Source organism: Oncorhynchus clarkii, chromosome 19, assembly GCF_045791955.1.
Source record: "Oncorhynchus clarkii lewisi isolate Uvic-CL-2024 chromosome 19, UVic_Ocla_1.0, whole genome shotgun sequence".
Lineage (NCBI taxonomy): Eukaryota > Metazoa > Chordata > Actinopteri > Salmoniformes > Salmonidae > Oncorhynchus > Oncorhynchus clarkii.
The window spans coordinates 47,587,103-47,605,376 of NC_092165.1; the positions used below are offsets into that span (position 1 = coordinate 47,587,103).

General features: G+C 42.4%; 1 protein-coding gene across 6 annotated transcripts in view; it reads left to right on the forward strand.

Annotated features, from left to right (window-relative positions):
* Nucleotides 1-1,324: 1,324 nt before the first annotated feature.
* The window catches only part of LOC139375322 (palmitoyltransferase ZDHHC14-like), a 90,382-nt gene continuing 73,432 nt past the window's right edge, over nucleotides 1,325-18,274 (forward strand). The window contains exons 1-3 of one of the 6 annotated variants that reach the window (XM_071116994.1): nucleotides 1,394-1,504; nucleotides 1,787-1,896; nucleotides 2,677-2,980. In XM_071116994.1, coding sequence (XP_070973095.1) covers nucleotides 2,736-2,980 — 245 coding nt within the window. In that variant the 5' untranslated portion in view covers nucleotides 1,394-1,504; nucleotides 1,787-1,896; nucleotides 2,677-2,735. Of the gene's footprint in view, nucleotides 1,897-2,676; nucleotides 2,981-18,274 lie in introns of all 6 variants that reach the window. The other 5 variants (XM_071116993.1, XM_071116996.1, XM_071116995.1 and 2 more) reach the window with 5 other exon arrangements.

An 18,274-nucleotide genomic window follows, 5' to 3' on the forward strand; every position in this document is an offset into this window, starting at 1 on the left:
TCATGAGATGGAGTCAGTCGGCAGTAATGAGTCCTTTGAAAATGAACCTGACCAGGATGAAGGTCTACCTGTGGCGACAGGTTTGGCGGTAGAGATTTCTAATGTTTACCCTGAGAATCCTACGAGATATGGAAAAGTGGATCCATGCTTTTTTGGAAAAAGTGGATCTATCCAACCCATACAGTGCATTCGGAAAGTATTCTGATCCCTTCCCCTTTTCCACCTTTTGATACGTTACAGCCTTATTCTAAAATTGATACAATATATATATTTTTTTACCCCTGTCTGGGATTTATTTAGAATCCAAGACACACTTAACCAGCATGGCTACCACAGCATTCTGCAGCGATACGCCATCCCATCTGGTTTGTGCTTAGTGGGACTATCATTTGTTTTTCAACAGGACAATGACCCAAAACACATCTCCAGGCTGTGTAAGGGTTATTTGATCAAAAAGGAGAGTGATGGAGTGCTGCATCTGATGACCTGGCCTCCACAATCACCTGACCTCAACCCAATTGAGATGGTTTGGGATGAGTTGGACCGCAGAGTGAAGGAAAAACTGCCAAAAAGTGCTCTGCATATATGGGAACTCCTTCAAGACTGTTGAAAAAGCATTCATCATGATGCTGGTTGAGAGAATGCCAAGAGTGTGCAAAGCCGTCATCAAGTCAAAGGGTGGCTACTTTGAAGAATATAAAATATACTTTGATTTGTTTAACACTTTTTGGTTACTACAAGATTCCATGTGTGTTATTTCATAGTTGATGTCTTCACTATTATTCTACAATGTAGAAAATAGTAAAAAAAATAATGAGTAGGTGTGTCCAAACTTTTGACTGGTACAGTATGTCCCTCTTTGTGGCACTTGACCATGTGACTGGCAGTTGTCCCGGTGCAACACAACTAGAGCCTGTAGGACTTGTTTTATTGATAGCTATGTCAAGAAAACAGAGCAGTGCTTTATTATAGCCATGGTGATTAACTGAACTGCATGGATGGAGTGGACATCACAGAAGATAGGCGTGGTAGTTACAGCAGCAGAGAAATATTTGGGTCTGAGTGATTTTAGTGCAGAAGATCTACAGGGAGTTTTGAGAGAAGGGGTTCCATCCTCCAAGGCTGATGGCCTGGTGTAAGATCGTTTAGGGCCAAAGTAGTGGGATGGGTTTTGGGGACAGACCGTTGCAGGGTTAGATGGTTGAGCAATTTATAATGATCCCCTTTCCTTTTTTTGTGATAAATGTGCAATATGCACTCCGACCTCTGAAAGGCAGCAATACTCAACACAGTGTCTGGTTTGCCAGAAATTCACACGAAGAAGAATGTGTTTCGAGGAGGGCGGGATGTGTGCTCGGTATGTTGTTGTTTGTTAGTTGCGATGAGCAGTGCAACGTGATGGAGATAACAGTGTGAATGCTTTCCGAACAAACACAGTGGGATATCCCGATGTTTCAGCAGCCTTGCTGGGAATGGTGCATCTTTTCACTACGCAAGCGAACGAGTACGTGAAATAATTATGTGAATATCCCCAAATGTAGCAACTGTAGATGGAAATTGGACCTGCAAGCGCGTTCTGATTTTTGTATCACACGCAAACTTGTCTGAGAATCACTCGCGCGTCTTTCCACTGTGGTTGAGTTTGAAATGGTGTGGCGTGGGGGACCTACCCAGACTATCCTCTGATTTTTCCATGATTGAAGTGTTTGATATTTTCAAATCAGTCGTAAGCCTTTTGTAATTATTGTAATTCCGAGAGAAATTATGATATTGTTTTCGACTGCAGTTTGCAACAAACACGGATAAGGAGACCAGAAAAAAGTGGCGTACCAGCAGTCTCGACTTTCTTTGGTGAGCTGTCCAGAGGGCTGTCAAAACTGGAGGGTTTCTGTGATGGTATGCGGTCCGGGATGTGCCCGTAATGCTTGGTGAATGAAAACGGGTGTTGGCTCACAGGAAACGACAGAACACTCAGAAGTTTGCCCACGAGTTAACGTTAGCCTAGCTAACTAGATCTAGTTACTTGGCTGCATTTTTCTTTTTGCTAGCTAGCTGACGTTAGCTGTCTATATCTAGTCAATAGTAAAGTCATGTTGCTGGGTGATTCAGATAATATTACCTAACTAGCGTAAGATAGTTAACGTTTGTTTATTTGGTCATGGTAGGTAGGTAGTTAGCTAGTTCAGTTAGCTAGCTAGGGCCAAGACTTATTAGCTAAGTATATTTGATTAAACCATTAGTTGCAAGCGTGCTAGTTGCTAGCTAGTGAAAAGTTTCAAGCATGTGAGAAGCTGTCACTGGTAGCTAACTAACGTTACTAAGCTAGTTAGTTATGTAGCCTAGTAAGATGGATAGGTCTGGATGTCATGCTGGAAACTATAGCCCACAAACGAATAAAACCATAGCTAGCTGATAAAACATGAACTCTAAAATGGTAGCAAGCTAAACCCTATACTAGCTCCTTTCAACATAATCTGCAAAACATTGAATGTGATCCTATAATCAGACTGATCCCAGATCTGTTTATATTGTTTTGCCAACAACTATTAATTGTCCGTCTGGCATGACAACATAGTAGTTGACTGTATACTCCACACACAGATCTGGGACCAGGCTATAATCAGACAACTATTTTTCCAGTAGATTAACATCACAGTTCTGTTGCTTTCATTTCAGCGGTGCTCCTGGCCCTGGACTGCTTCAACTGTGGAGGGGATCTCACTGAGTGACCATTGATGCTGCAACTCGGGGTGGCTGAGCCTATGCGAGAGTGCGAATACAGCCAGATCAGCACTCGCAGCTCAACCCCAATGGAAACTCCATACAAGAAGAGGACCCCCAAGAAGAGGAAGTGGCAAGCCTTCCCGGGGCGGAATAAATTTTACTGCAATGGGAGGATCATGATGGCCAGACAGACAGGGGTCTTCTACCTCACCCTCGTCCTCATTCTCATCACAAGCGGACTCTTCTTCACTTTTGAGTAAGTAGCTAAAGGTTGTTCCCTATGATTTTGCCATCCTTTGGCCCACATTGCCTATGAACAGGGCATTGGGGCTGTAGCTAACAAAGAGCCAGGGTTTATGGCCCAACCTGTCACTGTTGATAAGCCAGTATGCGGATGAGACAGGCTCCCTCTCACTCTTTCTCAAGGTGCTCTTTCACCTTGAGCTGTCACATTGAGCAGCATCTTGTCTATGAGTTGGCAGAGTTGTATAAAGCCTTGTAATTCTGTTAGCTCAGCTTTAATGTTTAGTCTCAGACCTTTTTCTGGAAGTCTCAGCAATCAATATGGTGTAGATAGCATAGAAGACTTGTCTTAACTCTCATGCATCATTCTTACTGACAGGGACAGCCCACTTGATGTCCTTTGTCTACTGAGTTACTCATCATGGTAACACCTGTCTGGTTTCCTTTGAAAAGGTGTGGCTGTTCTAGTTTCTGTCATCACAGGATCTGTGTTTGAATGAATCTATCATACGATGCATGTCCATTCATGTAGATTGAATAAACCTGAGGAGGTCATCCTTCCAAATAAATAAATACATTTTAGTTTAGTTAAAATATTTGCTATAGACAACCTCTCTCTCATTGTTACTGATCACACTTACCAGCTCTTTCTTCATTGCTTCCTCTCTTGTTCTAGATTTCCCCATGCCTAGACTGGTTTACCCTCTTCTAAAATGTCTCCAGTTCTCATACGAGCTCTTTGTGACATGTTGTTTATTACTAGATGCTTAACAACTGAGGTTTCTGATGTAGGCGTGCATCTTTCTGTCTCGACCATTTGCTCTCTTTTTTTTCTCTCTCTCCCTCTCGCTCTTTCTTCATTGCTTCCTCTCTTGTTCTAGATTTCCCCATGCCTAGACTGGTTTACCCTCTTCTTCTAAAATGTCTCCAGTTCTCAGACGAGCTCTTTGTGACATGTTGTTTATTACTATATTTAATGTGGTGAAATGTGGAGCCTGTAAAACCTGAGCAGCAGGCTGTTATACCCACAGACACCACTTCTCCTCTCCCACTGTCTGTCCTTGGTTTAATAAGCGTGCCTGCTGCCTGGTTGATCTCAGCAGCACAACAACCTGTGTCCCGCTCATCCATTTTCAGGAGGTTGTAAATTGGCCCTCAGTGACTTCCAGGTCCCATGGAGTACAACGGGGAGAGCATATATTTAGACACTGAGTGCTATTAGCATGAGGGATGTCTCCACAGCACTGGACCAGTCAGTCACTCTTTTCCCTGCTTGTCCTGACTAATCACTCATTGTGGTCCAGGAGCCAGACAGTGCTTAGCACAAGAGGCTGCTGAGGGGAGGACGGCTCATAGTAATGGCTGGAATGGAGTGACTGGAATGGTATCAGACACATTGAAACCATGTTTGATGAGTTCAATACCATTCATGTCTTCCGTTCCAGTCATTAATATGAGCCCGTCCACCACAATTAAGGTGCCACCCAACCTCCTTTGGTGCTAAGGAAGATAAGTCTGTTTCTAACTCCTACCATGGATGTTATTTGTTCAATTAGACCGGTAGCTTTTCTCACTGTGTTCCGTATGTATGATCAAGCCCTGGGTGTATTCTGTACAGTGCATTCGTAAAGTGTTCAGACCCTTTGACCTTTTCCACATTTTGTTACATTACAGCCTTATTTTAAATGGATTAAATATATATATATTTTTTGTCCTCATCAATCTACTATACATAATGCCCCATAATGACAAAGCAAAAACAGGTTTTTAGGAATGTTTGCACATTTCATATTTACATAAGTATTCAGACCCTTTACTCAGTACTTTGTTGAAGAACCTTTCAGCTATTACAGCCTAGAGTCTTCTTGGGTATAAGGCATGGCACACCTGTATTTGGGGCGTTTCTCCCATTCTTTTCTGCAGATAATCTCAAGCTTTGTCAGGTTGGATGGGGAGTGGTGCTGCACAGCTATTTTCAGTTCTCTCCAGAGATGTTTGATTGGGTTCAAGTCCGGGCTCTGGCTGGCCCACTCAAAGACATCCAGAGAATTGTCCCGAAGCCACTCCTGCGTTGTCTTGGCTGTGTTGCTTAGGGCCGTTGTCCTGTTGGAAGGTGAACCTTCGCCCCAGTCTGAGGTCCTGTGTGCTCTGGAGCAGGTTTTCATCAAGGATCTCTCTGTTCTTTGCCCTGTTCACCTTTCCCTCAATCCTGACTAGTGTCTGTCTCTGCTGCTGAAAAACATCCCCACAGCATGATGCTGCCACCATCATGCTTCACCGTAGGGATGGTGCCAGGTTTCCGACAGATGTGACGCTTGGCATTCAGGCCAAAGCGTTCAATCATGGTTTCTTCAGACCCAATAATCTTGTTTCTCATGGTCTGAGAGTCTTTCAGCTGCCTTTTGGCAAACTCCAACTGGGCTGTCATATGCCTTTTACTGTGGAGTGGCTTCCGTCTGGCCTCTCTACCATGAAGGCCTGATTGGTGGAGTGCAACCAGAGATGGTTGTCCTTCTGGAAGTTGCTCCCATCTCCACAGATGAACTCTGGAACTCTGTCAGAGTGACCATCAGGTTCTTGGTCACCTCCCTGACCAAGGCTTTTCTCCCCTGATAGCTCAGTTTAGCTGGGCGACCAGCTCTAGGAAGAGTCTTGGACGGTTCCAAACTTCTTCCATTTAAGATGGAGGCCACTGTGTTATTGGGGACCTTCAATCCTGCAGCTCTACGGATAATTCCTTCAACCTCATGGCTTGGTTTTTGCTCTGATATGCACTGTCAACTGTGGGACCTTACATAGACAGGTGTGTGTCTTTCCAAATTATGTCCAATCAATTGATTTTTACCACAGGTGGACTCCAAGTTGTAGAAACATCTCAAGGATGATTAATGTGAACAGGATGCACCTGAGCTCAATTGAGTCTCATAGCAATGTGTCTGAATACTAATGTAAATAAGGTATCTCTTTTTTTGTTTTTTTATCAATTTGCTTTTGAACTTTGTTCACAATATATATATTTTTTAATTTACCCCCTTTTCTCCGCAATTTTGTTGTATCCAATTGTTAGTAGTTACTATCTTGTCTCATCGCTACAACTCCCGTACGGGCTCGGGAGAGACGAAGGTCGAAAGCCATGCGTCCTCCGAAACACAACCAAGTCGCACTGTTTCTTAACACAGCGCGCATCCAACCCGGAAGCCAGCCGCACCAATGTGTCGGAGGAAACACCGTGCACCTGGCGACCTGGCTAGCGTGCACTGCGCCCGGCTCGCCACAGGAGTCGCTAGTGCGCGATGAGACAAGGATATCCCTACCGGCCAAACCCTCCCTAACCCGGACGACGCTAGGCCAGTTGTGCGTCGCCCCACGGACCACCCGGTCGCGGCCGGCTGCGACAGAGCCTGGGCGTGAACCCTGAGTCTCTGCGCCACCCGGGAGGTCCTCTGTTCACAATATTGACATCAGCAAACCGCTCGCCCACACCACGCCATACATGTGGTCTGCGGTTGGGAGGCTGGTTGGACGTTCTGCTAAATTCTTTGAAACAACAGTGGCGGATTATGGTAGAGAAATTAACATTCCATTCTCTGGCAACAGCTCTGGTGGACATTCCTGAAGTCACTATGCCACTTGCACGCTCCTTCAACTTGAGACATCTGTGGCATAATGTTGTGACACAACTGCACATTTGAGTGGCTTTTATTGCCCCCAGCACAAGGTGTACCTGTGTAATGATCATGCTGCTTCAACATCTCCTTGATATGTTACACCTGTGAGGTGGATGGATTATCTTCGCGAAGGAAAAATGCTGACCAAGAGGGATGTAAACAAATTTGTGCACAACATTTGAGAGAAATAAGCTTTTTGTGCATATGGAACATTTCTGGGATCTTTTATTTCAGCTCATGAAACATGGGACCAACACTTTACATTTTGCGTTTATATTTTTGTTCAGTATACTGTAGATGCAAGCGGCAGAGCCTGGTCCCCACACAAGGACCACCATCCACACACCTGGAGGATACCAGCTGCTTCTTGGTGATCGACACCCCTCAATTTTTCCTTTCCTGCCTGCCTGTGTTCCCAGTGGAACCACATCCCCCTCTCTGTGTCGCCTGCTGCCTCTGTTTTGTTATGGCTGCAGGTTTCAGTTCACAGGAACTCTGGAGGATAACAGAGCTCATATACAGAGAGTTCCGTACTGTTGTCTCCAGCTCCTCAGGCCATCGGAGTCCTCCTGACTGTCCTCTGTTCAGCTGAGAGGAACCAGCTATCTATCAGACAGGGTCCTAGTCAGTCCAGTCCTCAACTGCTGTCCTCTAAAGCATTTCTAGATTTGCACTGCATTTCCTACCTTTTACCATCTGCCAGTCTCAGCTGAGCCCAAGGCATCATGGTAAACGTCTAGCCTAATCCCTATTGATGCCTGCCTGGCTGTCAACGTCTCCTTCATAAACACTGTATCAAGATGGTGTGTTGTCCCTCACAGGACTTCTTTAATGATCAGAGCTGGACAGAAGTGTAATAACCAGGAATTCCTCTTCTTGCCCAACAGCAGGGACTTGACTGTCAGTCAATGTCCTTGAACTCTGATGAGAGGTCCTGGTGAGATCTGCCATTGTGCCTCTGCTTTCTCCAGACTTTCTTTCACTTGGTCTCATGTGGAGAGCTGGGGAGAGAAATCAGAGATGTACTTATGAAGCAGTAAAGCCTGGGAGCGAGACAGATACAGGGCAGCAGGAAAAGCAGATATCTTCCTCATCCCTCTTTAATGTCCCCATCTCAGAGAGATGCTCAGCTATGTGTGTGTGTATATATGGTGAACCCTCTTAGTGAATGCCAGACTGAGCTGTTTATTATTCTGTTGTTGCTCTCTCCCAGACACCCATGTGTCCTGTTGTTGCAACTTGTACATGTCAACCTTTTCCTCTTGTTTTGTTATAGTTTTTATCTAGAAAAAGGTTTTCAGTAGTACTTTTGAGCAACTATAGTTCATGTTCTTTAAACTACTATAGGCCTAGCATTTTCTGTTGTGCAAGGAGATGGTCTGAACTCAGAAAAAGACCTAAGACCTATGATATTTGTCTATTCTACACTGAAATTTCGGCTTAGTTATTAAACGGCAGCAAGGCCGTAGCACTGCACAAATGAGTTGGAGTTGTGTGCCTGTGTTGATGGATGGTGGCTTGAAGCTTGCTTTGTTAAGTCGTCTTTGGAGCTAAGAAATGTGGACAAAAGAAAAAGGTGCTGCAAGTTTCGAGGCAGATTGTGTCTGGAGGTGTAGCAAATCAGCAGAGACGGCAGGCGATATTCAGTGACTGGAGAACACCAGGAACATTGCGTAGTATATGCGTAGTTTATGCTGCTCAGACAGGTATGGTTGCTATTAGAAAGGATGCTTTGTTTCTCTCTGTGAATCGTGCAAGACACAGTGATGCAGTTCCCCCTTTGTTTGTTTTCCACATTGTTCTCCAGAATAAAATCGACATCTTGGTCTAACATATGATCTACCACATTTGGCGTGCAAGTCCCTGTGTGTAGGGATGAATGTTTAATTTAATGGGGATGTTTGTACGTTGACTCATTTAGGGTTAGTGGGTGGTAGTGGCGCGATTAGTGCTTTTTGAGGTATGTTCAATTGATAAAAAAATTGTTTTCAATTATTTTGGTTGAATGCTGTAACACAGAATAAAATAATTAATTAAAGGCCTATGATTGTAGTGACTGCTAGGGCTGGGGGGATATGGCCAAAATATCATATCACAGTAAAACTTCTGACAGTATTTTATGTTTTTCAATAATAACAGTTCTAAATTGACTTTGAGTAGTCGTAACCCTAGGGTGGCAACACATACACTGATCAAAAATATAAACGCAACATGTTAAGTGTGGGTCCCATATTTCATGAGATGAAATAAAAATTCTAAAATGTTCCATATGCACCAATAAAATTGTGTGCACAAATTTCTTTACATCCCTGTCCAACCGGCCTCCCAACCGCAGACCACGTGTAACACGCCAACCCAGGACCTCCACATCTGGCTTCTTCACCTGCGGGATCGTCTGAGGATTTATTTCTGTCTGTACTAAAGCCCTTTTGTGGGAAAAACACATTTTGATTGGGTGAACCTGACTGCCAAGTGGGTGGGCCTATGCCCACCCATGGCTGCACCCCTGCACAGTCATATGAAATCCATAGATTTAGGGCCTTATGAATTTATTTCAATTGACTGCTTTCCTTATATGTACTGTAACTCAGTAAAATCTTTTGAAATTGTTTCATGTTTTGTCTATTTTTGTGATTTTAAATGGGTCTTTCTACATTGACTGTTTTATATTGTTCAACTAAACTTAAACCAAAAATAATTTTCAGCATGAATAATTTCTGTATTTCGTGCACTCATTTGAGATTATTTCCACGGTGCCATATTTTTAACCAAATGCGATTTTAGTAAAACACTTGGGTCAACTGTTGGAGTCAAGGGAATATAATTATTATTCTAATTGTATATTTAGAATATAATAGTGTGCACTTTGAATACAGTGTTTGACAACGAATGAAAATGCCAGGGAGGAGTTATTGTGACAGGGTAGGAACTAAAGTGTTGATAAGTGTGTTTCCTAGGGACAACACTTATCAGCTCTTATCTTAGCTACTACATGTAGCTAACATATTCATGCTTTGCATATTCCTCTTTGATTTAGACGATACTGTTGCACAAACATCATGCTGATTTAGGTCTACACAATCACTGGTATTAGGCTCTAGCTAGTTATGTTTGCTCTGACTCAGTAACTGTATTAGCTAACTAGTGATTAGCATTAGTTGCTAACATGCTTTAGCCCCAACTTGTTAAGAAAAGACTCCGTTTTCAGATGTAAGAGAAACAAACTAATAGTGTAATTATAGAACACTAGTGGATTTATATTAAGAAGCAAAGTGAAAACTGCATCATCAACATGTGCTGTATTGTCCATGCAGACTAAACGCAAGTGTCTCGTGGTTGAGTAAGTACAAATGAAGAGGGGGAGAGAGAGACCCCTGTTTATAGAGTAAAAACCTAAACCGGTCCATGCATCAATACCGGTGTATATAGCTAAAATACAGTATTTTATTTAACTAGGCAAGTCAGTTAAGAACAAATTCTTATTTTCAATGATGGCCTAGGAACAGTTAAGGGGCAGAACGACAGATTTTTACCTTGTCAGCTCGGGGATTTGATCTTGCAACCTTTCGGTTACTAGTCCAACGCTCTAACCACTAGGCTATCTGCCGCCTTATACTGTCCAGCCCTAGTGATTGCCCATTACTGCTTATCACTTATTGACAATAAAAATTATACTGAACTAAAATATAAACACAACATGTAAAGTGTCGGTTCCATGTTTCATGAGCTGAAATAAAAGATCCCAGAAATGTTCCATAATCACAAAAAGCTTATTTCTCTAATTTTGTGCACAAATTTGTTTACATCCCTGTTGAGCATTTCTCCTTTTGCCAGAGGCAGGTTGTTATTGCGTTGGACTAGTTAACTGTAAGGTTGCAAGATTGCAACCAGGACCTCCACATCAGGCTTCTTCAGCTGTGGGATCGTCTTGAGATTTCCTTCTATGAACTGTAACTCAGTAAAATCATTGTAATTGTTGCATGTTGCGTTTTTTATATTTTTGTTCAGTATAAATGTAAGGGAGATGTTTAACCAAGTGTGTTATGGTGAGGGTGTGCAGCGTGGGTGTTGGAACGCAGGATCTTGTTGTCCATTCACACACCCCCAAGCTCTCCTTTCCATAGTCTAATCCATCTCTGCATCCTGGCTCCTAGCGGCTGCAGCTCTCTGCTGGCCTGGCTGTGTCTGAGGAGTGAATCCACATAGGGGAGGGGGGAACATTCGCAGAGGGTGTGCCTCAGAGCCTACCTCGTTGACTGGCCTTCATAAACCTCTTTAAAGCATGCGATTAGGATTGACTAAAAGCTCAGCAGTTTTTGAATAGTGAGTAAGCTTTGCTATTAAGTAGGGGAGGCAACGAGAAAGAGATTTTGCCATCAGCACAAAGTTCTTTGAGTCTCCTGATAGAGGAGAGTGGAACAGAAACATTGCCTTGAGGAAAGGAGAGTTAAGGACAACTAAATGCTCTTCATCATAGCTCCCTCTTGACGAGACTTTTTCAATGTCAGGCAGTGCCACTACAAATGTGGTTTTAAGGTGCCATCCACAAATAAGGGCCTTATCTGCTTATACCACCTTCACAACTTCCATTACAGTGTGAGCTCACATAACACGTGGGTCTAGATAATTCTTCAGTCCCCATCATTGCAGGGCATTAGAAACCAACGCAAATAACGTCTACATGATCACACCACCAGTGGAGCTGCTGATCAAAACTCTACTCTCCACCCCCACATCCACATTAATGCCAGGGCATGCTCATTTGTTTTCTCATCATGCTGAAGTGCTCTGTCATTATGAATATGATCCCGTAGAGCAGCTGTTGCAGCTATGTAACCCTGTGGTGAGTCATCATACTCTCTCATTTGCATGGCCTGCCTGTGACTGAGCAGGTAGCAGTCATGTAGCTATGATGGGATGGCATGGTAACTCAGTGGGGTATGGAATGGGATTCGACTTTCATTTGATATAGCCTTTCAATTATTGTTATTATTATTATTATTATTAACTTTTTCTGCATTTCTGTGATATAGCTCTTTGTTCAAAGCTAAAACTGTGAACTTCTCCTTTTCAGAGACTGTTTGCAGATTGGCTATACCTAATTGAACACCCCAGGCAAAGCATTAGTAGCAAATTAGTGTAACTGCCTCCTTCAAAGAATACAGCAGGTCAGAATTCCCCCAGGAAAGAATGTTGGACTGTTTTACCATTTTTTTTATTACAGTATTACATAGGATACATCCTCTTTATGTATCTTTATTAGTTCTGCCCAGTGCTCAGAGAGAAGGTCATCTGTTTTGGAGGACTATGCAAAGGCATAACTCCTGTAACCGTTAAGTCAGTCATCGGGGGCAGCTTAATGATGATGAATTGTGGAAAACATTCGGCTGAACCTCTGAAGGCAGCAGCTTGGAGCAGAACAGCCATTACACCTGCATTACACACACACTTCCCTGAGGATAAAGCACACGCTTTTCTGAGACTAAGACCTTGTTGAAAGCTTTTCTGAAGAAGGGGGTTTGTTCTAGGCCTACATGGAGTCAGCAAGAAACCACACCTGCCATTTTTTGAACAACATACACAATAACCTGCCTTTCACTAAATCCCCAACCACAGTGTTCAAATTGCTTTTCATTACTGTACATTTCATAAGCTGAACTTTATTGACACACTTACCTGCATTGCATAACTGGTCATTGAACCAGGATGAAAGGTAGAATACTAACATTAAATATGTTAAAGATTTGTCCAGTCACATCTGTGTGTTTACCAAACATTTCCCTTTTTTGGACATGACATCGCTTCTCGCAGGTCACCTTGTCACGCACTTTCCTTTCCTGTTTCCGTCTCTTTCCTGTGGATGGCGAGAGGCTAACTCTGTCAGCTAGACTTAGTCCAACCAGGCAGAAATCAAGTTGTGTTCCTTCTCATCCCAACTCCCCCAGGCTGTCACTGACTTCTGGTCCCCAATATGTGCCACACAGCCTACTCATTCTACCCATGTCCGTTCACTTGGGTGGGGGTAATTGAGTGCATTGCATATGTTGGCGGCTTATACTAACACATTTGGAAGGATTGTCACACACACACACACACACACACACACACATACTTCTGCTCTGCAGAGCTTTGATTGTTGCTCTGCTGGTAGCACATCATGCTACCAGAGGACATGACGACTAATTCATAACAGCTTTCACTGTGCTTGACGGACAAATAATTTCTTCCAGGGTAGGTTCATGCCCTGCCCTTGTGTAGATGCAATTAAGTGCAATGAGAATGCAATTAAACATAATGCTGACAAAGCTCTGAATCCATAGGCTATAGATTAAAAAGTAATGAATACTCTTTGCTAAAGGCCACTAAAGCTGCTGTTTTAATGGTCTACGCTCAGAGAAATTAATGGACCTTTCAGCAATGTTTTTTATCAACGTGCTTAATGGCTAACTAGCCTGCTTAATCATTTTCATTCTGTCCTGCAAATGCAGCATTAGATAAGTGCTTTATCTTTCACATAGCAGCTTCTTCTCTTGCACTACATCGTCTGCCTTCAGCTCTCACAAAACAAACCCATCTATAGGGAAACTTCTCATGCAAACAGTTATACATAGCTTCCAACTTATGCACATTTTGTCCCCCCCAGGCTGTTTGTAGTAGATCAGAGGGTATTGATCGTCTCTAAAGCCTTTTACAGCCTAGTACTCTAGTTCTGGGGGTTCTAATGACTTGAAACGTAGGCACTAGGCAACTGTGAAAGAGTGTTGCCACATCTCACAACAAGCTGCTGGGAAGATTAGTATAATCTATTTAGCAAGAGAGACCTGGCCAAAATAGTTGCACACAAAGTTTCAAACATTTACAACCTAAAACACAAAGCACTCCAGTTTTAAAACCTCGGTTTACACACATTGAACAGGCATATTAGTTTATGGAGGAGTGGTTCAACACCTGTATGTATTGTCAAGTGAAATGGGTTGTTTTACAGGGTATGCTGTAGTACAGCTCACCTGGACCATATTAGGGTTAAGTGTCTTGCTCGAGCACATCTACAGATGTTTCACCTTGTCTGCTCAAGTATTCAAACCAGCAACCTTTCAGTTACTAAGGTAGGGGTCAAAAGATTGACAACCCCCTAAATCATTTTTCACCATAAGGTAAAATCGAACAAAAATAATTGTAAGGAGACGATTTCCTGTACTTTAAGTCCTTTTTTTGTAGCTCGTTCCAAGTAGAGGGGGACAGAGTACTGGAACACTTTATTTTTTAACCTATACGGGCCTTACGCCGTATGTCCACCAGATGCGCATGAGTTTGCCGAATGTTGTTTTTGCCAGATGTTTAGTCTGCATTTTCCATACATGACGCACATGTGCTTCGCAAGCCTGCAGAATGGTTTACACCATGCTAAAAATGCTGCAGGGAGACACATTGCCAATACGATTGGATTACCTGGTCAGTTGAATGGGAAATAATTAGCTGGAAAGTGGGAGCTAGGTGCTGTTCATTTTTTGGGGGATAAGCTATACAGCAAAGTGGTTAGCTTTGTAGTTAGCTTGACTGTTTATGAACTTCTGCTTGTACCACCGCACGGTAAAGCAACGCATGAGTTGAAAATATTGAATGCATGCAGTACACAGAACACACCAAAGTCTAGTGTGGCATCCCCAACGCAGCGTTGCGGACTGCTCCATTGACAATGAATGACTTCGCAGCGTAGGCGATAATTGTCATTAGCCTGCTGGACAATCTAGGTACTCTGGTAAAATGGGGGCCTTCCATTAAGATCTGTGAGAAGTGGTAAATAATGTATAGGGGATGTGATAACTATAACCTGTGTCTGATTATTGTTGCGATTAATCTTCTCTGCTGGAGACAAAATTAGTGGGAAGACCTTCAGGCACCTCACTGGGGTAAAAAAATATTGTGTGAGATGCCACCGGTGATGATCAACTTACTCTCTTGAGTCTATTGCTTTTGAACCCGGCTCAACAGGACATGGATCTGACACTTCTGACTCATGTTCAGAGTATTTCCAAGAGACTGCTCAGACAGAATCCTGATTGACTGTTAATTTGCTTCCTCTTCCTGTTTCAGAACGGTATTGCTTCCTACTGAAAACAGCACAGATTCATTTTAAATGTCCCTAGACTGTGGTGTAGGTTGTAGGAGGGGAAATGGGCTTGGCTCAGATTCAAGCATCTCTAGTGTTTTGTTGGCCTTTGACCTCTTGGCTCAAAACGCGAAGCTCAAATCACTGTGTTAAATTTTTTAGTTTTAGTAATGAGGAGAAAGTTCATAAATGTTGTTTGTCCTTTGATTCATTACCAAACTATTTGTTTAAATTGCAGAGGGGTGGTGTGTTCCTATAGTCTCATCTGTGTTTATGTGGTGATGACAGTGAGTTAACTGGAATATTGGCGATTTAGTGTTAGGTATACCATTTGCCTAGACAAGGAGTGTTGAACTGTCCATCTAGGCCATAGGATGATCTGAAGCAGTGTTGGTGTTTTTGACTGATGGGCTGATGTCACTTCTGTAGAACTTCAGTGCTTCAACATAAAGGTACCACATGTGGAGGTTCCTCTAGTGAAATGCAGGAAACAGTCTGCTTGTGGTAAACATACGATGGAGTCAAGATGTCACACATGGAATGTAAATGCATGTTTATGTCTGAGAGACGCAATTGAAACTTTTTAAAATTGAAAGTGATGGTAAGCTCCGAAACCCAAATAAACTCCCCATATGGTACGCAGCAGTGCATAAACCCACATCATCCTCCATGGATTTGTACAGTCTGCTTTAACTTCTTAGTGATCCCTTCCCGCTCGAATCCTGGTAACGGGATTGATTTGACAACATCCAGTGAAATTGCAGCGCGCCAAATTCGAAAACAGAAATACAAAAAAAAAAAAAAAAATTGACAAAACATGCATGTGTAATACATCAAAATAAAGTTTATCTTTTTGTTAATCCAGCCGCAGTGTCAGATTTCAAAAAGGCTTTACGGCAAAAGCAGACCATTATCTGATTATCTGAGGACAGTGCCCCGCATACCAACACATGAAAATCATATTTCAACCAGTCAGAAATTATAATATAATTCATGCCTTACCTTTTGAAGATCTTCTGTTGGCACTCAAATGTCCCAGAAAAATCACAAATGGTCCTTTTGTTCGATAAATTCCTTCTTTATATCCCCAAAATGTACATTTTATTTGGCGCGTTTGATTCAGAAAATAAACCGGTTCCAACTCGCCCAACATGACTACAAAGTATCTAATAAGTTACCTGTGAACTTGGTTCAAACATTTAAGACTATTTTTATTTTTTATGGTCAGATAATGGAGTTGCATACAGGCACATTTTTTGTTGTTGTCATCTATCATGTTAGGAAGTTAGTCTCATGATGTACTCCCTTCCTGCATTCCTACAGTGAACTGTCACAAACTTTTAATTGACTATCTTTGCTATTAAAAGCAGCCAATTGCCTCTGTGCCATGGTCAGGTTAGGTGATGTCAGTTTTCGGGACCCCTCAGTTGGTTCGTGATTTAAATGTTATTTTTTGTTATGGATAAAACATTTCTCAAAAGCCAATGTGTTCCCACACTGTTGTCGTTAAAACCCTCTACCCCCTTTCACTAATTTCACAGCCCACAGCTATAATTCAAACCACAGTTGTAGTGAATTGACAAGCCCATATCATCTGCCCTATCTAGTTAATTCTGGATAGCCTTTTTTGGTTGTCATCCTCATGCATTTTTAAAAGAGAAAAGAGAAAGGCCTCCATAACAATTAGGCCAAACTTCCAGATTGAGCATTGGTTCGCCTCACCAGCTACCAGTACTCGCAGTGGGCTCTGAGGGAGGAGAGCGGCGCGATCAGAGAAAGAGCTGGAGAACGTGCAAGCTGAGAGGGCTCTGTGGGTGTAATTTTTCCAGTGGTACGCTGTTCATTTGAGACGAATCGTTTCAGGGATGGAATATTTCCCTCCTGATAAAGTAGGTCAGTGCTATAATACCCAATGGATCAACTGAGGGGAGGGGGGAAGACGGCAGTTTGACCCTTAAGCCGAGAGAGGTGGAAAACCAGTTATAAAACAAGGAAAAAGAGCTGCTGTGGCAGGGCAGGGGAAATTGACGAGACATAGCTGAGGCTTGGTGCACCATGCTTGGAGGGAGATGTGGAACATCGTACCCCGGAATCTGACTCCGTTAACAACCCGTCCAAAGAATGTCAGAAGACCGGGTCTGACCCCGCTGCAGTTTGCCATCAGATCTCATGAAACCTGATTTAATGATGCCTGAAATCACTGTTTTATTTTATTTGTGAGAACACTTAACCTTTCTAGCGCAGGCATTCCGATAGCGGAACCACTCGACAACATTCCGCTGAAAAGGCGTATTTTTATATTTTTTTGAAATATGTAACTTTCACACATTAACAAGTCCAATACAGCAAATCTTGTTAATCTACCCATTGTGTCCGATTTAAAAAATGCTTTACAGCGAAAGCACAACATATGATTATGTTAGATCATAGCCAAGTCCAAAAAACACACAGCCATTTTTCCAGCCAAAGATAGGAGTCACAAAAAGCAGAAATATAGATAAAATGAATCACTAACCTTTGTTAATTTTCATCAGATGACACTCATAGGACATAATGTTACACAATACATACATGTATGTTTTGTTCGATAATGTGCATATTTATATCCAAAAATCTCAGTGTACATTGGCGCGTTACATGCAGTAATGTTTTGATTCCAAAATATCTGGAGATTTTGCAGAAATACTCATAATAAACATTGATAACAATACAACTGTTATTCACAGAATTAAAGATAGACTTCTCCTTAATGCAACCTCTGTGTCAGATTATTTATTTTTTTACTTGACGGAAAAAGCATAATCTGAGAACGGAGCTCAGAACCCAAAACAGCCAGAGGAATATCTGCCATTTTGGAGTCAACAGAAATGAGAAATTTCACATTAAATATTCACTTACCTTTGATCATCATCAGAAGGCACTCCCAGGAATCCCAGTTCGACAATAAATTACTGCTTTGTTCCATAAAGTCCATAATTTATGTCCAAATAGCCACTTGTTGTTAGCGTGTTCAGCCCAGTAATCCATCTTCAAGAGGCACAGGCACTTTGTCCAGACAAACTCGAAAAGTTATGTTACAGTCCTTTAGAAACATGTCAAACAATGTATGGAATCAATCTTTAGGATGTGTTTAACATAAAACATCAATAATATTCCAACCGGATAATTCCTTTGTCTGAAGAAAAGTACTGGAACAAGAGGTAACTCTGTCGGGAGTGCGCGTCATGAGACCAAGGCACTCTGCCAGACCACTGACTCAGAGGTCTCATGAGCCCCTCCTTTATAGTAGAATCCTCCTTCAAGTTTCTAAAGACGGTTGACATCTAGTGGAAGCTGTAGGAAGTGCAACTTTATCCATATCTCAATGTGTATTCGGTAGGCCAAGCTTTGAAAAACTATAAACCTCAGATGTCCCACTTCCTGGTTGGATTTGTCTCAGGTTTTCGCCTGCCATATGAGTTCTGTTATACTCACAGACATCATTCAGACATCAACAGTTTTAGAAACTTCAGTGTTTTCTATCCAATAC